Source organism: Rhinolophus sinicus, linkage group LG05, assembly GCF_036562045.2.
Source record: "Rhinolophus sinicus isolate RSC01 linkage group LG05, ASM3656204v1, whole genome shotgun sequence".
Taxonomy (NCBI): Eukaryota; Metazoa; Chordata; class Mammalia; order Chiroptera; family Rhinolophidae; genus Rhinolophus; species Rhinolophus sinicus.
Window position 1 is genome coordinate 86,593,603 of NC_133755.1, and position 24,608 is coordinate 86,618,210.

The 24,608-nt window shown below is 40.3% G+C and overlaps 1 protein-coding gene across 1 annotated transcript in view; it reads right to left on the bottom strand.

Annotated features, from left to right (window-relative positions):
* Positions 1-23,971, bottom strand: part of DNAH8 (dynein axonemal heavy chain 8) — a 358,656-nt gene extending 334,685 nt beyond the window's left edge. The window contains exons 1-7 of the mRNA XM_074332879.1: positions 23,829-23,971; positions 13,193-13,692; positions 12,952-13,086; positions 6,724-6,808; positions 2,870-3,021; positions 1,909-2,098; positions 1,269-1,432 (exon numbers count right to left, since the gene is read on the bottom strand). Coding sequence (XP_074188980.1) covers positions 1,269-1,432; positions 1,909-2,098; positions 2,870-3,021; positions 6,724-6,808; positions 12,952-13,086; positions 13,193-13,648 — 1,182 coding nt within the window. The 5' untranslated portion in view covers positions 13,649-13,692; positions 23,829-23,971. The remainder of the gene's footprint in view (positions 1-1,268; positions 1,433-1,908; positions 2,099-2,869; positions 3,022-6,723; positions 6,809-12,951; positions 13,087-13,192; positions 13,693-23,828) is intronic.
* Between the last annotated feature and the right edge of the window lie 637 nt (positions 23,972-24,608).

The window sequence follows — 24,608 nt, forward strand, 5'->3', positions numbered from 1 at the left end:
TTCAAGTTGCTAAATCTCCTATGTCAAACTATTTTCTTGTTTGCTCATTTTTGTGAAAGATCTATATTATTAATCATAATAACTGGAGAGGATCTCCTCAGTCATTGTGTAGGACAGAGCTTGATTTCCACATGGGTTACAACTCGCCATTCTCCAGGGGCACAGTAGGTGGCTGCAGGAGTTTTCTGGTGGGCAATTACCTCTTGACACCTGGAAGCAAATTCTGTAGCCAGCACTCTAGGCTGGTGGAGTTTCCAAAGTCGTCCAATTTTTCCACTCCAATTGCACCTTCCTCCTTCCAACATAGTTCTAATGGAAGTAAAATTGGAAATGCATTCCTCTCTTACTTGGTCAAGATTTTTCTCCCCTAGTACTCACTTAACTGAAGAGTTTCTTTTCTAGTCCCACTGTCCTGTGCTCATGAACTAGAGATCTACCATGTTTCCCAAAAAATAAGACCTAGCCGGACCATTAGCTCTAATGTGTCTTTTGGAGCAAAAATTAATATAAGACCCAGTCTTATTTTAATATAATGTAAGACTGGGTATGATATGATATATGATATGATATATATTAATATGGGATCTTATATTAATTATTGCTCCAAAAGATGCATTAGAGCTGATGGTCTGGCTATGTCTTATTTTCGGAGAAACACAGTATGAGATGGCTCCTAGAGTCCTCTTTCAGTTTAGGGCAATTACATACTATCTGATTTTTGGCAGTGTTTATAATGTAAGTTGATACCTCTCAGAATGTTGACATATAACTCATTCCTATCACTGCTTTTGTTACTGCTAGAAAAAATTTATTTGGCCAAAGTAATACTGATATGAATGAGACTAGTTTGAACGTCTTTGTCAACACAGACATTTCCATTGATCAACTAAGAAGTATTTATTTAGTGCCTAGCATTGTAGCTATAGTCTCTTCATTGTGTCCTTTGCCTCTCTTGTTCGTGAAGAGTATAAATAATACATAAAGTATTAGAGATAAATGCTTGCTATTCCTGATTCCTCATTATTTCATTCTCAACCCATATAGTTATGATTTCTTCCTTAAGGTGATAAATATCTTAAAACTGATTTTAAGTGGTACATAGAAAACAATGATTTTATACCAGAGTCAAGAATAGGCTGAGTTTCTTAACAGAATCTAGGAGGAGACTCCTCTTCCCTTTATTTTTAGAGATAAATTGCAGTGACTAGGACATATTAATAGATGAGAACTATGACTCACATCTGATGAAATTACGTGAGTTAGCTCACCTGTTCAATCTGTTTGTACCATATCATCAGCGCATCCTCCAGCTGACGAACAGTTTCTGAATTGCCAGCTGCAACTGTCACTTCTTCAAAGGTATGCAGTTTGGAAAAATCAATGTTGTCTATCTTCTTTAACTTAACTGTTCCCTCAATACTTATTCTAGCACCTAAAAGGGAAAAGATAATATTGAAAAGAAGTGTTTAATGTCAATGTGTTAAATTTCACTGCATGGTTTTAAGCTATAATTACTAAAATGTTAGGGATTTAACACTTTATAGAAATATATATAATTCTAACTGATCATTTGATGGTTATTTGATGATTTGTTAATAAAATTGTTTTAACAATATGTAATAATATGACATATTTAAAAGAGAGTTTATAATAAAGCGTATGTTTTTAAACATGGTGAAATTTTTCACAAATAATATAGGAAGAGAATCCTCCTGTAATAATGGAAAACAAAAATGAAAACATATCTTACTCCTGCAAAGATCTCTGGAAAGAGGTTCTAATGGTCTGATATCTTAACATCTTCTTTTAAGATGGAAATTTTTTCTGTAATGCCTATTATTAATAACATATCTTATAGTTAATTTGCTCATGTTTAGTAATTTATTAAACGTTAAATTTTATACTTACCATCTAAAAATGAAAGGTATCTGTTGATTGTTTCAGCGAAAATATGTTTTTCTGATTCTCCTTGTTTGGACTGGTTTAAAGCACCCCAATTATTTGTTGCAAGGATAGCTGGCAAAAATATCTTTGTCAGCATATTCCTAATCCCAATTAGGAGTCCTTCTGATGCATCGAGGACAGTAAATAGTACTTCCTGAAAGGCCAGTGTTCAAACATTATTTTATATGCTAATCCCATTAAAGAACTGAAAATCATAACCTATTTTACATTACAGTAAGCATAGACAATATATTTTATAAACTCTTAGGAAAACTTAAATGGTTGTGAATATTAGAGTTCTAAAATCAACAAACTTATATTCTGCCCCATTTTAACCATTCACATGCTTGTTCATCAAGTAAACATTTGCTCTGGTGCTTTAATTTCTGGGTAGGGAAAGAGATATGGCCTATAGCCTACACAATGTGAGGGAAATGAAACTGAGCCTTCTGCATAAAGAAACTTCTGAGTTGAAAGCTGCCCTGTCTCTGAAAAGGGGATCAGGAAAACTGTGTCAATCCAGGGAAAGAGCAATGGAACTAACCCTCTGCGGAATTTTGGATGAAAAAAAACATTGGTTGAAAGGTTCAAACGTTGTTGTAAGATGAGTAAGTTTGGGGATCTAATGTACAGCATGGTGATTACAGTTAACAATACTGGGTTACAATACAGCATGGTAATTACAGTTAACAATACTGGGTTATATAGTTGAAAGGTGCTAAGAGAGTAGACCTCAAATGTCATCGCCAAAAAAAAATGATAATTATGTGAGGTGATGGAGGTTAGCAAATGCTGTGGTAATAATCATTTCTAAATATATAAGTGTATTAAACCAACACATCATAAACCTTACACTTATGTCAATTATATCTCAATGAAGCTGGAAAAATATTTAACTATGTACTGGGAAAAAAAGTAAACATACTTCATGAATATTTTTAGTATTTATAGCAGCATCACTGTGACAGCGAACAAAAAATATACACAGTCCTTTCAGTTTCTCCGGGGCTGCATTGTCTACATATAATCTCATCATTTTTGCCCCTTTGGGTACTCCAGCAATAATTCGACCACATTCTGAAAACAAAAGTCAAGAATTTAGCATACGATCACATAAATGATCAGATATGATAAATTACTGTGCATCTTATACTTTTGCTTCTTGCTTTACTTTATTGTAAGAAGATTTTGATATGATTGCGGAATAAAATTTTTTTTTTGTCTGATTTTTTGTCAATAATTAGAATTCTTAAGTTGCCGCCTACTCTAGCTCCTTTCCCTGAGCTCTGCACATTGGCTCCTTTTAGCCTGGCCTCACACAAACTTCTCTTATCCCACCCCTGACCTCTGGCCTACCTGATTTCAACTTATCTTTCAGATCTCAGCTGAAACGCAATGCCTCTGGGAAGCCTTCACTGACTCCTCCGAGAAGATCCAGTCGCCTAATAAATATACTCATAGCACCCAACTTATATTAAATTCTTCCTTGAACTAATTTCAATAAAAATTGATCTTTAATTATAAAGCTTTCTTTAATTTAAAAAAACTATTTAAAATATGACAATTCTGTTAGATGGCTGGTTGTAATATTAATTTGCAAAAATCGGAAGTCTTTCTGTTTGAAACAATAACCAATTTAAAATATGATATATGAAATTTTTAATTCCCAACACAAAACCACGAAAGCGTTTTGTGGATCCCGCCTTCCTTCCTTTAGGTTTGGGGATTCCTTCTGTCCTGTGATTCTGGAAAACACCAGTCTCAGAGCCCTTCACTGATGGGCACCTGAAAACTAGACTATTTAGACTCTCTGCAAGAATGTAAATCTTGAATGGAGACACACAAAGATAAAAAAGGATTTGAGAGATGTCAGTCTAGTGATGAATCCTAAAAAACTGTCCTGAAATTCATGGAAATGCTCTATTCCTGTCCTTTCCAAGGCCTGGTGGTTCAATTCTAAAATTTGTGAACTACCCAAACATACTCAACTAATTCTAAAATTTGTGAACTACCCAAACATACTCACACTATGAGTATATTTATTAGGAGACTGGATCTTCTCGGAGGAGTCACTGAAGGATTCCCAGAGGCATTGGTAGTTTGTGAACTACCCAAACATACCCAAACAAACACAGTATGTTTCATACTGTGAGTACTCACAGTTTCATAATTTTTTCTTACATAAGCCAGAGTCTATTTCTGTTGCTTGCAGCCAAAGAACCCTGACACAGAGTAAGAGCTTAAATGATCGTTCATGGAAGTTGGCACAGAGAGTTACCTCTACCCTTAATATCCTCCCTCCCTTTTTTCCTTGATAAGAGAACCTGACTTTGTCCCATTAAATAATGTCTACATTCCTAGGGAGACAACTGCTTTCTCAGCCTCCCTAGCCTCTGGGGTAAACATATGACATAGTTCTGGGCAATAAGACGTAAGACAAGTTTGGGCTTTCCTGACAAAGGGGAGCGGTGTGACTAGTGAGGCCCTTTCCCACAAGTGCCTTGAAACTGGACGTGATGTCTAGAGCTTCAACTTGAAATCATGTGGGGCAAACATCAACACAGAAGCCAACATGTTAAAAATGGCAGAACAAAAAGGAAAATAGAACCTGTTTTCTGATGGCATTGCTGAGCATTTGAACCATTGCTAGCCATTGCCTACCTTGTTATGAGAGAAAAATAGATCCTCTACTTGTTTAAGACACTAGTAGGATTTCCACGACTTAACAGCTGAACATTTTCCTGGCTGACAGATCCACCAATAGGGAAATGATATCTAAAAATCACAATGCAACTATACTATGGAATACTGTACGTTTTTTAAATGAGGTAAATCTATATGTAATGACAGAAAATGTCTCCGCTATACTGTCAAGTACAAAAAGCAATTCAAGTATAAAATATATGATCGGATTTTTAAAATGATAGGGATTTACCTGTCAGCACATATATATAAGAAAGACATGCAGGGGAATATTTACCAAGCTTATAAATGTTATCACCTTTGTAGGTAGCAAAAATAATGATTGAAATACATATATTCTTTCTTCTGGAAATTCCCCTTCTGAGACTTCTTCCTGAAAAGAATTCCTAATCCACATAAAATTGGCTTCAATGACTTCATTGAGGCATTGTTTAAAGGAGCAAGAAGTTGTAAACAACCTAAATTCCAGTAACAGGAGATGATTTTTGAAATTAATGTTACATTAGCCTAATGAAATACAATGCAACTGTTTAAAATTTGATTCTAAAAATGTATCTAGTGGCATGAAGAGAATAGTATCAAATTTTAAAAGCCACCATTGAATATGTAGAATTGGATCCCATTTTGTAATGTATAGATATCAAAATGGGATCCAAGTCTACACGTTATATACCCAACTCTATATATATACAACTATATATGACTACATATGTATATACACACACTCTACATGTACATTCTAATGTGTGTGTGTGTATTCATCAAAGAGTTAATAGTGCTTATTCCAAATGAGTGGGAATGTGGGTAGTTTTTATTTTTAATTATAGATATTTTCTATCTTTCTATAATTTTTAGGTATTGTCATTTTTAATGAGTAATGAAAATATGGACCATACAGTAATGCCCCAGGATAAGAATTGTAAGAGACAGAAAATCCACAGAGCAGATCTAGTCACAACTTATGAGCTTACCTATGTACTGGGGAAGAAAGACATATATATTAAACAATTAGACGAAAACAGAAGAATGTAATCGAGTGCTGTATTTTGCGACACAGGCTTTAAATGAGACAGGCTTGGAGAACAGCGACGTTTGGGTTTGGAACACTCTGGGAAAGCTCTGAGAAGAGAATGCATAACGTGATCGGGAATAAGGGCAGGATTTGGCTGAGTGGAGAGAAGAAAGGCATTTTGAGAGTTGGGAGGGCGGAGGAAAGTGCACTGAAATGATTCTGGTATATAGCGAAAACAATGAAGGGACTGGCTTAACGGGAGTAGCAGATTCACATCTCGAAGAAGAGGAAATCAGACTAAACCAGTACTGTGTGTCCAGGTTACTATGGGCCTTAGCAGATAAAGAGGGGTTGGACACGACCCAATAATTAGCAGCACAATGAAAGATCTACTCAGCAGGAGTAGTGTGAACTTCAGAGGGGGAATCTGGTAACGGAGATATGGTTTCCAATCTGGAATACTAGGGCAGGTATGAAATACGGGCCCAGCCTAAAGGCAGCAGAGGAGGAAAGCAAGAAAAGACCAATAGGAGGGGACACACTGAAGATAAAATCCACAAGATTTAGAAGATAAGGTGTCTAAGACGGAAAGGATGGTCCATTCACCTAATTATTAAGATAAAGGTTTCATGACCTGGTAAAGTGTTAATTATTTTAGGAATAATGTGAACAGTGAGGAAGGAAACTGACAGCTGCAGCAGACATAGATGCTGACCCAGGACAGAACCACAGGGAGCAACTGCTGAGTTCTTTGGTGGTTTCACGACTATTTCTAGTCATCTGAAAATGTGTGTACAAAATGGCTCCACCTCTTTCAGGGAAAACCCAATTAAATTCTAGTGACAATGTATATCCCCCGGGATGATTGCTCCTTAAATCATGATAGTAATGCCTGAAATATATATTTAGGCTGAAAATATATTGTTTTTAAAATGCTATTTTCTCCACATGTAAGCTTCTGGTAAATTTTCTTTATAAATATATGATTGTATAAGAGAGGAGACATACTGCACTTTAACATTTATTAACTCATAGCTAGCACATTACCCCGAGAACATTCTTACCTACACCAGGTGCATCTCCTTCCTGGTACAGTAATTTCAATGTCTTACAACCATCTTTCATAAAAAAATATACAAATGGTTCCACCTGTTATATAAAAGAGAAAATGAGGATCAATAAATAGGAACTTTCATAAAATGAACCAGGACCTGTGCTTGCCATTTTACATACCTTAATCTTCATCACTTTGTAGATTAAAAAAAAAAAAAAAATGAGGCTCAAACAGTTTATTCAACATACAAAGTGACAGGCGCATCAGAGGCAGGATTAGAATCCGAACTAATTTAACTCCAAAATTACGTGGAACACAGCGTGAATTGTACTTCAAAACGTACATTAAGAACCTACCTATGGGGGCCGGCCCGGTGGCTCAGGCGGTTAGAGCTCCATGCTCCTAACTCCGAAGGCTGCCGGTTCGATTCCCACATGGGCCAGTGGGCTCTCAACCACAAGGTTGCCAGTTCAATCCCTCGAGTCCCGCAAGGGATGGTGGGCTCTGCCCCCTGCAACTAAGATTGAACACGGCACCTTGAGTTGAGCTGCCTCCCGGATGGCTCAGTTGTTGGTTGGAGCCGGGCTCTCAACCACAAGGTTGCCAGTTCAATTACTCGACTCCCGCAAGGGATGGTGGGCTGTGCCCCCTGCAACTAGAAACGGCAACTATGGACCTGGAGCTGAGCTGCACCCTCCACAACTAAGACTGAAAGAACAACAACTTGAAGCTGAACAGAACCCTCCACAACTAAGACTGAAAGGACAACAAGTTGACTTGGAGAAAAGTCCTGGAAGTGCACACTGTTCCCCAATAAAATCTTTAAAAAAAAAAAAAAAAAAGAACCTATCTATGTAAGCAGGTAGCAACTTACATGATCCTCCTCACAGAATCTTAAAGAAGTAAATGGGTTAGTCCAACTGGAGTGTATAGAAAGAATTATTGTTAAGAAAAATCATTCTTAAAAGCTGGCTTGGGGAACAGAAAACTTGCCTTATTAACCAACTGTTTTGTTTGAGCAATTATTTGACGAGTTATGTTTTTAGCAATTGTAATTTGACCCATATTATAGCCAAACTAATATAAAAACAAATTATTATAATGAGTATTCCATATTTTTGAGCATGAAGTTCTTATTTATTTACAAGGCAGCACAGTACCTTAGTAAGTACTAGGTTGGTGCAAAAGTAACTGCGGTTTTTGCAATTATTTTTAACCTTTTAAACCGCAATTAGCACTTTTGCACCAACCTAATAGAAAACTAAAAACCCTCCTACCTCATTTGGGAAATATAAACTTTGTGAACCGGCTTCACCTAGTCCCACTGATTTCATACAGTGTGGGTTTCTCTTTACTTACTGACGACGGTGGGAAGTATCCCAGGTCTGGCAAAGACTCGCCCCCTAGCACAATGGTTCTCAAACTTGAGAAGCACCTAGGGAGCTTTTTAAAAATACACACTGCTGGGTCTGAGGATTTGCATTTCAAAAAGGTTGCAGGTGATGCTGATGCTGGTGGGACCAGACCCGTGTGGGAATCACCACCTAGGAGATGAAACAGAGCCACAGGGACGTGCAAAATTCTAACCCTGAATTTTCTACTCTTCCATCTCACATAAACTTGACTCTCCTATACAATTATTTCAGGTTGTCACCAGAAAGCTACAAAAGCTGTCAGTACAGCTATTCTTGCCCAGTTCCGTAAATACTTTCTTGCTGTGTCTGATATTTATGATGCATCGGCTTTGAAAGCATCCAAACACTCAAAATTAGAGCAGGAGACTGTGATCAAAAGACATTGCAATATCAAATGCAATGAATTCCCATTTTTTTGACACACTGTACTCCTGAGGTCAGCAGAGGAAATGTCATGGGCCAAAATCCTGACTGTGGATTAAAAATTCACTTATAATATGTAAGGTTTTACAAATAGTTCTTCTGAGCATCACCACACCTTGCACCAGGTAAGGAGGCATTATGCCCCTCTTGCCAAAGAGAAAACCAAAGCTAAAAAGAAGTTGAATGAAGGACTAAGAACACAAAACCACAGTGCAGAGCTCAGAACTGGACACCAGCCCGGGGCCTCCAGGTCTGTGCTCTTTCCACAGAACCTACTTGTGGGGACAGAGCCCCAGAGAGTAGTTTACAGGCTCTCGGCCTCACGTGGAAGGGTGCTGGCTCAGGTGGTGGATGGCCGTCTGCTGTGGATGATTGGCCGTCGGCTGTGGCCTGTTAGCCAATTGGCCGCTGGTATAACTGCTGCGGCCACGAAGGATTGCCGAGCAGAGCCGAGCAGAGCCGAAGAGAGTGGAAGAGGAGAGCCGAGAGAGGAACAGAGTCGAGAGAGTGGAGGAGAGTCGTCGGTCGGTTGGTTGGCGGAAAGGCGGACGGCAGGTCGCACGTCCAGTGAACCCAGCCTCCAGTGAGACCATAGTGGTATGACTCCCCTACCTATGGCTCCGTGGGTGTTCCTTTTCGGCCTCACCATATCCTGCGTTCTTGTGTGGGGAGCGGGAGCAGAGACCCCACAGGCCACCCCGCCTGAGAGATGGCGCGGCGAGAAGGCCTCCGTGCACGACAAATGGCGCAGCAAGCAGGGTCTCCCGCACGACACTACTGTTGCTACCTTGACTTTGGAAAACACTGTCACGTAAGTCAGGAAAGCAACATCTGTGACTCTCTTGAGGAGTGCTGAATGAAAGGAACAGCCAAACTGGAAGCGGCAGAAGCATGCAAGCTAATGTGGTAGTAACCTGTTATAGTCAAGGTCCTGTGAAGAAAAGGAGTCCCAACAAAAGGGTTTTCGAAGAAATTTTGTAACAAAGAGGCTACTTCTAGACGCCACAGCAGGGTCAAGCAAAGTTGTGGCACTAGCAACAACAACAGGACTAGGAAGAGGAAAGCAGTACCACCCCAAAGCCTGAAACAGTGGGGGAGGGGGAGAGTGGTGGCACTGGAAGCAGGCTGAGAACTGGAGCTGTGGCAGAGGGACTGCCCGGGGGGAGCTGTAGTTACAGGAGGACGCGACCGACTGTGGCCAGAAACAAGGCCAAGTGGAGAGGGGTCGGACTTCTCTCCCCTTCCACCTTCCAGTCTCCTGCTGGTGCCTCCCAGTGGCTGAGTCACTTGGAAGCCAGAGAGCAAGGGAGCACAGGAGAGGGATTCTAGAGAGGACAGCCTTCCAGGGCACAGAGAAGGGTGGGGCAGAATGGAGAATGGATCTGAAGGCAAACAAAATAACCATCATACCCTCTGCTGACTACTGCTTTGCGGTGCCTTCAGTAAACTGTTTTTGCTTTGGATTGTACACCAGGCTTCACAAAAGGGAAAACTTTATCATATACCCAGTTTCCTAAACCACCACAACAAACCATGCCACCCCGTGTTCCTTATTGCACCTGTCCACAAATCCGGATGCCAATTACTCTATGTCCTTGCCATTTCTCTTCAATCAAATAAGCACTGTAATCTCTCCCAAATTTTGACATTGGTTTCCCTCCTGGCTCTACTATTTTCCCTCCACTGTGGCTTTGCAATTCACAAACAACTCTTAAGGAAACACCTTTCCTCGCTTGATTCTTCCCTCAAGATCTAGATGTCCCATCCCTTACATCCTAAGCAGTGTGTGGCCTTAATGGAAGAAGCTAACCACATAGATCCAAAGCCTGAGACATATGGAATGACAAATGGATTTGCAGGCAAATGGCACTGTCACTTCCTGGCCAGCATGCTAGCCAGTGAGAAAAACTTCCTCCAAGCACAGACCGCCAGTCCAGAAAACCAGGTGGCAAATATTTAAGGATGAGCCAGCTCTCAGGCACCCATCTCCCTGACTTAGTCCTGGCAGCTGTCCTCCTCTGGAGGCACTAGCCAGGCCCAACGTCCATGCCTAAACCCTTTGCAGAGATGCTGGGATTCCAACTGTGGGGTCAGTCAAATTTATGGCCTAGCCATTTTTAGGTGAAACAGGGTTGATCACCTAACTAGTTTTCTCCCTTACCAAGTGCAGGAATGGTCCTTGGGACAGGCCAGAAGCCTGGGCCTACTGAGAAACACGTTTTTAGAAATTGGCCTTTCCTTTATCTCATAGTCATCTGCTCAGGGATGTGTACAGGGTTGTTTTGTACCACTTTCTTCTACTAGGAGAATAGGTAAACACATAACCAGAGTTGCCAGAGGAGCCCAAATAGTGCAGGAATGCCAGGAGAGTAAAAAAAAAAAAAAGACCTTGAGAACAACAAAGAATCCTCTTGCTGAATGGATGGTTATCATCCACAGTCCAAACAGGCTAGAGAATTTGTGGGGTCCAGTGCAAAATGAAAATGGAAGAGTGGCTGTTAAAAAATCATTAAGAATTAAGATGACAACAGGAGATCACTAAACCAAGAGCAGGGCCCTTCAACACAGATGCCTATATAACTACCCAGCATGCACGCCCATGAAGCCTGTACATTCCCTGTACATTCCCACAGGGAACTGTGGTGATCCAGGAAATCATACCCTCCTCCCAGTAGTTTGTGTGGCACCTCATTTTATGTACACATCTCCATGCATTTTTCTATCCTTTGCCATTAAAATAGCTCAAAGGTATTGATTTCTGCATCGATCACATTACCATCTCATGTAACATACTAAGGGAGCGGGAAAATGAGTAATCCCATTCATATTGTTAGGGAATTTCCAGTTATAGTTTTATAAAGGTCCTGGAAAAAATAAAGGGCAGACAACTCTCCAGAATTTGGCAGCACAAGCAAGGGAGAGGCTCTTTTAGGAACCATTCCATAGAATCGTGGCTCCTAGTACAAGCTTATGAGTTTTACCCAAGTTTACTGGTCCCTGTAAAAGCAAGGGTATGGACCCTAATGATGACAACTTCAACCCAATGTCACCCACCACCCAACTCTCTCACCAGTGCATTCAGTGAGACAATCGGCTCACCACCAGCATACATCTTGCTGGGGGTCTAGCCAGTCCAGTCTGATAGTCGATAAAAAGTTCAAGCAGCTTTTTATTAGTAGCAGTTAATTTAATTATTAGTAGTAATTCTATTGAAAATCAATTTAGAACCAGAGCTACCAGGAAGGAAGCTATGATGCTGCTTCTGAGAGCTGCTAGGAAAGTCACAGCTTATACATTACTATCATTGAGGTGGCCATATAAATTTATCATCCCTAACGGGGACCCTTTTAGCAGTGAAAAGAGGGACTGTTAATAATTAGGCCAGGAAAGTAGGCATAATCTAGAACTGTCATGCTGAAATATATGGTAATCACCTCGTTGTTTTCTACTATACTCATGCACTAGTCACTGTTCCCCAGCTCATATTTATGCCGTTTGTTTCTCTAGCGAAATGATCTGCATATGCAGTGCATACACCCTGTTCTTTTAAAATATGACTCTACGTGTGCATGACTCTCCCTCTAAGTTCTAAAGCCATTTTGAGTTAGAATTTTAGTCAAATTCTAGTTTCTGACTCTTCTCTTTCCTTCCTCCTCAACAGTAGACCTAATGAGAAATATCATTCAACTGGCAATAATATCAATATATAAAATAAAGTTTCTCTAGTCAGTAAAATTCCAGCCTTCTCTAAATGTTTTGTTCATGATAATGAACCCAGTTTCTTAAATCAATCACTTCTCGAAGATCAATTTAAAAATAATAACATTTCTCATGAAGATGGCGCTGAAAGCAAAGAAGGAAGCCCCTGCCCCTCCCAAAGCTGAAGCCAAAGCAAAGGCTTTGAAAACAAAGAAAGCAGTGCTGAAAGGTGTCCAAAGCCACCAAAAAAAAAAAAGATCAGCCTGTCACCCACCTTCCGAAGGCCCAAGACACTGCGGCTCTGAAGGCAGCCCCAATACCCTCAGAGGAGCGCCCCCAGGAGAAACCAGCTTGACCACTATGCCATCATTAAGTTCCGCTAACTACCAAGTCAGCCATGAAGAAGATAAAGGACAACACACGTGTGTTCATTGTGGATGTCAAGGCCACCAAGCACCAGATCAAACAGGCTGTGAAGACGCTCCATGACACTGACGTGGCCAAGGTCAGCGCCCTGATCAGGCCTGATGGAGAGAAGAGGGCATATGTTTGACTGGCATATGTTGACATTGACTGGCATATGTTTGATGCTTTGGAAGTTGCCAACAAAATTGGAATTATCTAAATTGAGTCCATCTAGGAAATTCTAAGTATAAAAATGTTTCACCATAAGAAAAATAATAATGATAAGACAAACTTACAGATGGGCAATCCAAAATTAATTCTTCAATAGCTACTAAGTCCAGGCCAAGGATTTCTGATAGAATTTCAAATATATATTTGTATGAAGGTTCAATTTTCAGTTTCCGGCCTTCCCTTGCTTCTCTAAATCTTGCCTAAAGAATAAAAATCAGTGTAAAAATGTAACCATGAAGAACACTACCAAAATATTTCATTTGACATAAAAGTAACATATATGAAAAATCTTATTAGAAGCAAAACCTGTTTCTCTTTTATTGTTTCCTGTAGATTTGGAATGACGCTCATACTTCGGCGAAATTTGGACGACCTAGTGGAAGGCTGAGAAAACATTTCAGAAATCACTGACTGACCCAGTCGGGGCATAGGCCTTGGGCGAACTCTATACGCCTCCAGCTCATCATTGCCTGGAAGAATCATACTTTCATCAGACGGAATGAGATTCAGAATATCACCTGCGGAAGGAGCAGGACCTTTTTCAGAAACAGGGAACCCATGTTCTCCAGAGACTGCCTCTCTTGCGGCGTCTTCCGGCGGTGCCTCTTCAGTCCGCGGCTCTTCCGGTGGCGGAGCCTCTTCTTCCGGAGGCGGGTAAGCCTGCTCTCTCGGATCAGTATCTTCTGAGCCCGGAGGGGCTGCCTCTCCTGGAGAGGGAGGAACTTCTTCTGGAGGGGGTAGGTCACCTTCTTCTGTGCTCATGTTAACTGTTCTTTCCTCCTGCAGGGCACCTTAAGTTTCAAAACCTAGAATCATAAGATTTTCTTTTAAAAAACTGTACAGTAACGTTTTCATTAAACGTTTTCATTTATTCCTCTCCTTGAAGCTAAACAGGTAGCGTAATCATCTATTTCTCCCTTACTATGTTATCTAAAGAAGCTAAGTTTACAGGACTAGAGAGATGGTTTTTTTAAGGGGGACACGGACGGACACACACACACACACACACACACACACACCTGGGGGCTTTGTCAAACTATAAGAGCTCCTCCTGATTATGATATGACACTAGGCGACTTTTGCTCCACATTCATCCCTGTCATAGTAACCACTGCAACTGATGAGAGGGCACGTGTCCTCAGGTTTGTAAGGACTGGAAAAGATTGAGAGCCACTGTATTAGAGGACAGACTGGTGACCACCACGTATTTCTTGGATACTGACTCATTCAAGAAACCAAGCAAAGAACTACATAGACTGAAATGTTCCTTGTTTGGAAGAATGCTGTGATACAATACAATTCACCAATCAGACACTCAACTATCTAGCCATCTCATTTTTATGAGCATAACCAAGAACCTAGCAAAAGCATAATATGTCCTCTTAGCAACCAAAATAAATATCCCAAGTCTAAACATAAAATTCATGCTAAAAGGTGATTGAGACTATATATTGAAACAATGGTATCATATAAAGTGTAAATCCAACCCACCCAATCAGAAAAACTCTAATTATAAAGGAGTTTGAAAGTTATCATGAGCACATAACCAGGAAAATTAGGGGGCACCTGTGGAACGGGAGAAAATGTGAGTTACAGAAAAAAAACACATTGTAGGACAATAATGAAGCCTCCATCAAAATAAACAAGTTTTCAGGATATGGCTAAGATCCAGAAACCAGAATAACTTGAAGAACGAAACAATAAATTTCAAAGCACATAGTACAAAAGAAGTAAAGAGGCTTTCTAGTGAGAAATTCTGAGAACACTGATGCAGACTTAGTCTAAGTAAAATGGTACTTCTTAGGGGGGACACCAGCAGCCCTCCATGAGACACGGAGCACGCATGTAACCTGCACCTTGCAGCTGCCCTCTCCAGGTTTTCCAAAGAACCCATACACAGCTCAATTGTTTTCTCTGATATCCCAAATTGGCCTACTCAAGAACAGAAATACCCAATGTGACTTATCTTTTAGCTGCCCACTAACCAAGATGTGCAAACAGGAATCATTGTTCCCAAACTGCAGGCATTTTTTTCTCATCCCTCTCTCCTCTCTCTTTTTCTTTCTTTTTTTTTTTTTTTTTTAATTGGGGAAGGGGAACAGGACTTTATTGGGGAACAGTGTGTACTTCCAGGCCTTTTTTCCAAGTCAAGTTGTTGTCCTTTCAATCTTAGTTGTGGAGGGTGCCATTCAGCTTCAGGTTGTTGTCCTTTCAGTCTTAGTTGTGGAGGGCACAGCTCAGCTCCAGGTCCAGTTGCTGTTGCCAGTTGCAGGGGGCACGGCCCACCATCCCTTGCGGAAGTCGAACCAACAACCTAGTGGTTGAGAGGAGGCACTCCAACCAACTAACTGAGCCATCCGGGAGTTCAGCCGCAGCTCAGCTCAAGGTGCCGTGTTCAATTTGAGTTGCAGGGGGCACTGCCCACCATCCCTTGCGGTACTCGAGGAATTGAACTGGCAACCTTGTGGTTGAGAGCCCATGCTCCAACCAACTGAGCCATCCGGGGGCAGCTCAGCTCAAGGTGCCGTGTTCAATATTAGTTGCAGGGAGCGGAGCCCACCATCCCTTGCGGGACTCGAGGAGTTGAACCGGCAACCTTGTGGTTGAGAGCCCACTGGCCCATGGGAATCAAACCGGCAGCCTTCGGAGTTAGGAGCATGGAGCTCTAACTGCCTGAGCCACCGGGCCGGCCATCGCCTCTCTCTTTTATAAGTGTTGGTGTTTGTCTTTGTTCCTTGGCCACAATCTAAAGTCTGTCCTCTTCACATGTGAGTGAATTTGCTTAGAAAAGAACTAATTAAATGTCTCTAAATTATTATTGGACACAACAATCTGCAATACCCAAGAGTTGTGTGTGCCTTACATTCTTACACTTGAAATTGGCCTAGAGTTGGTTATGCTATCTATTATGATAACTCATGAAAAAGGATAATGATACAACTTAGTGAAGTTATATCAACTGTCTGTCACTCTGCCCAAATTCATGCTTTTGAATTCTGCAAAACAATTAACTTTATTCAGGAAGAAAATTGTGACTTCTCTCAGAGGATATCAGTAGCCATGGTTGTCTGGTTTCTGAAACCAAAGTAAAATTTAATTTCTATATGAGTATAATGGTAAAACACATGTACTGATTGAGCTCAAGAGAACTGGAGAGCTTTTCTGCAGGCAACCAGTGCTCTTTCTTGAGCCACACAGTTACTTAAGCCACTACAGAGCCACTGTTATTTAAGCCATCAAGCAAAAGTTAAAACGGAATCATGATATTTTGTTTAAGAAATCAGAGAAGTATGCAATAAATCCTAATGAGTATTTCATCTAAAAATTGCTATTTTTTAAGTGTTGGCATATTAAATTTTCAGAAAATATTATTATCCAACACAATTCATTCCTGAAGACTCGAGATAGTTGAGACTCATGGTGCAAAATTTCAGAAGAAAAAACATCTTAGAAATCCTAAGTTCAATTCTCCCTTTTTACTGATAATGAAATTAAGATCCAGAGAAGTTACAGGTCTTACTCAAGTACACAGCCGAGAATGCTCTTTCTCCACCTCAGATCATACCACATCACTGCCCTATTTAAAGTCCTCCTCTGGGTACCAAATACAAACTCTTGTGTTCTCCAGGGCTTTCCTGACTCAGTTCAAATCACTCCAGTTTCTTTTATTGCCGGTGCACTCTGTGCTGCCTGCAATCACAGCAGCTCGAGTAGTTCCAGAAACAAGCACTGTTTCTCACCTCTAGGCATTGGCAAGGAGGTCCCAGCCTAACACGAAAGGCAAACATACCAACACTTATAGTTATGTCAGAACCAGCCAAACTGTGTACAAGAATCTGTAGTATCAGAGGAGAAAATGTGGAAGGGAAATCTCTACCGAGGAGCTGTCACTTAAGTCTTGATAGGATATATACGAGTTCCATGAAAGAGATTCGGAAAGTAATATTAATTGCCAACAATTATATGCCAGGTTCTGTGCTTAGTGAGATATATAACTGTGCTTGATAAATAAAAACACACACACACACATTTCGTAGGTCGGACAATTAAGTTCATGAATTTGTTGCACCGATGTTACTAACCTTTTTTTTTTATTTCAGAGGGATTATTCATTATGAATTTGTACCAACTGGACAAGCAGTTACCCAAGTTTACTATTTGGGAGTGCTGAAAAGGCTGCATGAAAAAGTTAGATGACCTGAACTTTTCACCAACAATTCATGGCTCTTGCATCACAATGCACCAGCTCATACAGCACAGTCTGTGAGCGAGTTTTTAGCCAGTAAAAAAATAACTGTATTGGAACACCCTCCCTACTCACCTGATCTGGCCCCCAATGACTTCTTTCTTTCCCCAAAGATAAAGGAAATATTGAAAGGAAAACATTTTGATGACATTCAGGACATCAAGTGTAATCCGGCGACAGCTCTGATGGCCATTCCAGAAAAAGAGTTCCAAAATGCTTTGAAGGGTGGACTAGGTGCTGGCATCAGTGCATAGCTTCCCAAGGGGAGTACTTCGAAGGTGACGGTAGTGATATTCAGCAATGAGGTATGTAGCACTTTGTCTAGGATGAGTTCATGAACTTAATTGACCTGGTATACACATATATACATATATATGAATGTATATGTATATATGCATGTATATGTATATATACAGAGGATACCAAGAAACATATACACATTTTAAGAAAGGAAAAAGCTGTATTAAAATTATAATACTCAATATATACCGATAACAAAAGATGAATACAAGTCATGTGTATACATTTTTTGGCACCCCCAGTATATACATATATATTTAATATTCAACATATATATTCGACAAACTATATATACTTTGAGCATTTTTTCCAACACTAATAAATCTAATTTATTTCCTTCTTTAAACATTTATGTTCTGCTAAGATGATGGGTGTCATACAGGGTGTCATGTGGGGTCTCTGGTCCCACTCCCCACACAAGAACGCAGGCTATGGTGAGGCCAAAAAGGAACACCCACGGAGCCATAGGTAGGGGAGCCACACCACTATACTCTCGCTACACTCCGCCACACTCCACGCTTGCTAGCGTAGCCACGGTAGTTACATCAGCGGCTAATGGCTAACCGGCAACAGCCGATGGCCGACTCGTCACAGCTGATGACCATCTATTACCCGAGCCAGCACCTTTCCATGTCAGGCTGAGAGCCTGGAAAATACTCTCTGGGGCTCTGTCCTCACAATGGGTTTCACTTCTTTTAAAAATAAACAACCAGCTAAAGGACTCACCCTTACCAATTTCAAAACTTACTACAGGTTATATCAAGACAATGTGATAATGGCATAAGTATAGACATGTAGAACAATGGAACAGATTTGAGAGGCTAGAAATAAAATCATACATTTATAGTCTATTGATTTTTACAAGGGTGGTAAGACAGATGAATTGGGAAATAATAGTCTTTTCCAACAATTAGTACTGGGACAACTGGAAAAACATATGGATGCTCATTTTAAAAAAATGAATTTGGATCTCTATCTCATATCATATTTTAACTCAAAAATTAACTCAAAATGGATGAAAGATCTAAATATAACAGTGATAACTATAAAGCTTTTAGAAGGAAACATAAGTGAAAATCTCTGTGACCTTGGATTAGGCAGACGTGCCCAAATCTTGGATTAAGGAATGTCTTTTTGTATGACACCAAAAGCCACAAACAATCAGAGAAAAAGTAAGTAAACTTTATCAAAGTTAAAAACTTTTATCAACGACACTATCAAGAAAGTGAAAAGACAACCCACAGAATGGGAGAAAAAAATTGCAAGTTATAGATTTGATAAGGATCTAGTATCCAGAATATATAAAGAACTCTTACAACTCAACAATAAAAAGACAATCCAATTTAAAATGGGCAAAGAATCAAAATATATATTTCCGAAAGAAGACCTAAAAATGGCCATCAAGCACATGTAAATATGTTCAACATCATTAGCCATTGGGAAACGCAAATCAAACCACAATGAGATAGCTTTTAACACCCACTAGGATGACTATATATTTTTAAAAAGACAAAAAAAAAGTGTTGGCAGGATGTAAAGAAATTTAAGTCTTCATACATTGCTGGTGGGAATGTAAAATAGTGCAGCCTCTGGGGAAAACAGTATGGAAATTTCAAAAAGCTTTTTGGCACCCCCAGTATATATGTATATATTACCATATGACTCAGTAATTCCTCTCCTAGCTGGAATTCTACTACCAATTCCACCCAAGAGAATGGATAACATATGTTCACACAAAAATTTGTACACAAATGTTCATAGCAGCATTGTTCTTAATAGCCAAGAAGTGAAAACAACACAAATGTCCAATTAGGTGATGAACGGATAAACAAAATGTGACATATTCATACAATGGAATATTATTCAGTCATCAGAAGGAATGAAGGACTATTACGTGCTACAGTGTGGATGAACCTTGTAAACATCAAAGTGAAAGAAGCCAGATGTAAAAGGCCGCATATTGTATGGGTCTATTTACATAAAATGTCCAGAAAAGGCAAATCCATAGAGACAGGATGTAGATCAGTGGTTGCCAACAGGTTGGGGGAAGGAAGAATTGGGCCTAACTGCTAATATGCATGGGTTTCTTTCTATTTCGGGTGATGGAAATGTTCTGGAATTAGAAAGTGGTTATGGCTGCACAACAGAGGATATAATAAAAACTACTGAAGTGTGTACACTTTAATGTGAATTTTATGTTAGTGAAATGTTTCTCAATTTTAAAATGCTATTTAAGAAAAAGAAAACATGATAAACACTGCAGTAAGGAAATGACCAATTTACTGACAGTCTATCTGGAGGTTTTAGCTGTGAAAACTTCCCCCTCCAACCTACGGTGGAGAGGGCAGATTTCGAAATTAAACAAAAGAAAGGTAAAAGAATCATTTAGGCACTCAGGAACTGTTACCCATCTATAGGCCCCAGTTTCCCCCTTTGCTCAAATAGCTATTTGTAATCTTTTAAAGAAAGGGTATTAAAAGCTAAAAATGCTTAAGTTAGTTCTGAATGTAACCAGTTAGGTTAAACAATATCTATGGTTACTAAGGTCAGGCTGAATCCATAGGCTTAGAGAAGGAGAATTGAAAGCAAATTAAAAGGAAAGGGGAACAGAAAAAAAGGAAAGAGAGCTGGGAGGAAGATAAAGAGAGTAGGAAGAGAAGAAAAAAGAAAAGCTTCTCCCTGTGTTTCTGTACCCCAGCCACAGCCACTACTCGAAGTGGCATGAGTAGTTATTACAGGCCCAAGGCTATGATACTCACTTTGGGAGTCAGAAAACAAGATGTGGCTCTTGTCCTCAAGAATTCACAATCTTATTGGGGAGATAAAGTAATATCAATGAATCAATCAATCAAGGGTGTACAAGTGTGGAGTTCTGCTGGAAAAGGAATTTAGAGAAGGGAAAATTAGTGTGAACAAAATAGACAAAGAAGATTTCATGAGAATTTGGACATAAATTGGCCTTGAAGGATAAGTAGGATTCAATAAGAAGGAGGGAAGAAATCTAGAGAGAAAAGTAAAGAGGTAAAGCTATGGAAAGCTATGAAGTCAAACAGGGGTGAATTTAGTGGCGGGGGAAGCTGGGTGGGGGGGCGGTTGGCTCAGTGTTTAGAGCACAGTGATCATAACACCAGGGTCGCCAGTTCAATTCCCACATGGACCAGTGAGAAACAATGGCTTGAGCTTGGAGCTGAGCCACCGGTGGGTGGGCGGTTTGCTCAGTGGTTAGAGCACAGTGCTCATAACACCAAGGTCATCAGTTTGATTCCCACAAGGGCTGCACCCGCCACAACTAGATTGAAAACAACAACTTGACTTGGAGCTGAGCTGCACCTGGAAAAACACACTGTTTCCCCAATATTCCCCAATTTAAAAAATATATATTAGGATTATGCCACATTGTAGTTATTCTTCCAAAAGACCACATATAGCAAGAATTCAGAATCAGTTAAGCTACTTTAAATAATAAATAATAAAACGTGGTTTTTATACAAGCACAGGTTCTTAATGTTAACATGTTAGGCAATAGGCCCAGTTCTACTTAGTGCTTATTTTTCCCAGCACTAGGTAGTTTTTGAAAATCTCCTAAACAAGAATTTGTCAGGTTTATAATAAAATACACTGAAAGAGGTCATTGTGAGTTGCTCTGCTCATATGGTAATCTAAAAACATAATCCATAGCCTCAATTCAGGTAAATATTTAAATGTTAACAAACAAATACTTTCCACCTCTATACACCTCTTCTTCGCTCAGTTTCCTTGGAATTTATGTAAATCTGTATAAGGAAAAGAAAAAGCAACAATGAATTTCTGGAACTTATTAGACTATTACTCACAGGGCACATGTTCTATGTAAAGAGTTCAATCTGTGCTCTATTAATTGAGTGCCAACATATATATTTGTTGAGGGTATGAGGGAAGCTCAGTACAGCATAAGCTCTTATTTTGTTAATATAGTCTTTACGGTTAGTAGTCTGTGAACACTGAATATAAGGAAACTGGTAACTAGGTATTAATCACTATCATGACTGAGAAACAAATAAATCCTAAATAATTTGTATGGTTTAAAAATGTTTAAGTAAATCATATCATATATCTAAGACTCTCAAAATGAATAAATAAATAACCACTACCATTTTGGGGAGATTTTGCTTTGAGGAATTGGAGAATTCTTCCTCTAACAAAATAATTTGAGATGCATTTTCTACATGGGTTTCAAGTGCCAAGTGGCATGTAATGAACCCTAAATATAAAATATCATGTTACCACTTGCAAAGACTGATGCAACTACTTAATTTTAAGTTAGAAAATGTATACAACTACATTAGTTTATAAGGAAGGATTCTTAAAAACTATCGCAAAATTTTGAATAGATTACATAGCAGAAATGGAAAACTCTTAGTAAATATAAATGAGCTTACTATATATATACACACATATATCATATACATACACATATATCATATACATTTGTATGTTCATATACATACACACAAGTTTGGTTGTTCACTTCAATGTGTTTGTAATAGCGAAAACAAACACACTTCATGAAAACAACCAAAATGTCCCTTAATAAAGAATCCATTAATTGGACTGTAATACCCTGTTCAATAAAATTTTAATGCAGACATTAGCAATAAAAAGAATGAGGGAGAGCTATATATAAAGATATGGGAAGATCTCCAACACATATCGTTACATTAAAAAAAGCAAGATACATATAGTACTGTAATGCAGGGTCTCAGCTCCTGCTCCCCGCATAAGAATGCAGGATATGGTGAGGACAAAAAGGAACACCAACGGAGCCATAGTTGGGCAGTCATACCACTATATTCTCGCAGGCGGCTGGGTTGGAGATACAGGAAGCAGGATCCACACGATCCACAATCCACCGCCCGCTCCTCTGCCAACCAACTGCCTTGCCAGCACAGCCACGGCAGTTACAGTAGTGGCTAATGACTAACTGGTTATAGCTGATAGCCAACTAGTTATAGCTGATGGCCATCTAATACCAAGCCAGCACCTTTCCACGTGAGGCCGAGAGCCTGGAAACTGCTCTCTGGGACTGCGACCCTACAGTACATAGCATTTAAAAGTGTATATATGCATATACATGGTATTTCATATATTCTAAGGTGCACATTTTTTAAAAGTTTAATTGGCAACATTTTTTTCTTTCCTCACATTTTTTTCCTTTATGCTCTTACATACAATGTGTAATTTTCATTTATGTAATTGCATAAAATGAGTAATAGCTTAGATTTGATAAAATACATTAAAAGCCTTCCAGGGAAGATACACGATAAATTACTAACAATGATCACTGTGAATAAGAAAGACTGAAGGAAGTAGAGGAAGAACTGTACTTTTCAATTTTATGACTTTCTGTATGGCTCTTTAAAAAATACACTTATGTATTTTTTACACAACCAACCCACTGACCGACCAACCCACTGACCGACCAACCCACTGACCAACCAACCCACTGACCAACCAACGCAGCTGCGGCATTTATTTCAGGGGCTAATTGGCTAACTGGTTACAGCTGATGGTCAATTAGCCACAGCTTACGGCCATCTACTACCCGGGCCAGCACCTTTCACGTGAGGCCAAGAGCCTGGAAACTGCCCTCTGGGACTCTGTCCCCACAGCGTGCACCTACAGATAGAGCCCAACTTGCGATAACAGAAAACGCCACAAAACAGCTACTGGCTTACAGGCAGTCAGCATTTTCTGTTCAAACAAGGCTATGCTGTCAGCACAGCCCCTATAAAACCCCCCTCACCCCCTCCTTCAGGGCTGCAAGTCTCCTTTAGACACGCAGCCCGGCTGTAGCTGTCTTTGCTCAGCCCAATAGACTTTCTCTTAATAAAATAGACTTTCTCTTAATAAACTTTCTTAACCTGCCTGACCCTGCGCGTCCCTTTACCTGCCAACCAATCAGGGAGTATTCTAGGCAAAAAGATGGGGTTAGTGAGGTGCAGAGGCAAGAAAACTGTAAAGGGCATGACTTGCTTGGGAAAAGTGGTAACTTCAGTACTGAGACTTTTGGGGTGCAGGGGAGTGAGTAGGATAAAGGAGCAGAAAAATAAGCCTGGAGTGATGGGTATTTTGTGTTTTACCTTTGAATTCTTAAAAGGGAGAGTAGGGCGTGAAGTCGCTTAGATGTCCAGTGAAGACACTAGGATTTACAAAGGGCAGCGGTTTAGCTGGGGGTGTGCAGTTAAGTGTTGGAAGGATTAGTTGGAAGGTGGGGGACTGAATTTTAGCACCGACTCCAGTCCCCAAAAGGGGGAGAGCAGGCCGGGCCTCAGCTGGGGGGTATCCAGCTGGAGGAGGGCTCCCCGGGCCAAAGCCCCCGAGCCCGCGCTCACAGCGCATTGCTGACCGCACACTCACCGCCGCTATCGGGTCACCGAAGCCGAGCAAACGGCCGCGCTGCTGGGGGAGCTGATCCTGGCCTCGTCCGAAGCCTAGGCTCTGCGGGCCGTTGGGAGTCCGACACCCGTTCGCCCCGGAGCGCTCCGCGCAGACTCCGCAGGGCGCTGTTTCTCGCCGGGGGCGAGATGCCCGGCGCTAAGCTTGCAGTGGCACGGACTTCCCCACCCCCACCCGCGCGCACTTATGGGCCGGGAGGCTCACCCCATCTAGCGGAGAAGTGAAACACCGTGTAGGGGCCCTCAAACCCCTGAAGGACAGCTGCCTAGAGATGGAAATTTCGCGGGTAGGGACTGGAGAGGATTTCAAGATATGCTTTGAGGGGACTGGCATGAAAATGCGTAAATATATAAAATAATGTTTTCTATAGCCTTTACATTTTCTGAAGTTGCTTAATGTTTCACTTGAGACCCTAAAATGTTTTCTGTTGAATTCGTTTGCTCAGAAACCTATGGCTGGTAATATAAAGGATATAAAGACTGAAGGAAACTGAATCCTTTTCAAAGTCCATCCCCCTTTCCCTTTCCAGTACATTTCTGCTTTTCCTGTAATTCCCAGACAAGGCGTGACAGGTGTTTGTTTTGGTTGGGTGTTCAAGTCAATCTCTGAATATAGAGCAGAGGACTGGGAAGGTCTGCCAACTGAAAAAAATAATGATTGTAAAAATCACAAGTAACTTTTTTAAAAAATCATGGTCCATCCATATTAAGAAACACCGTGCAGCGATTATACAGGATGAGG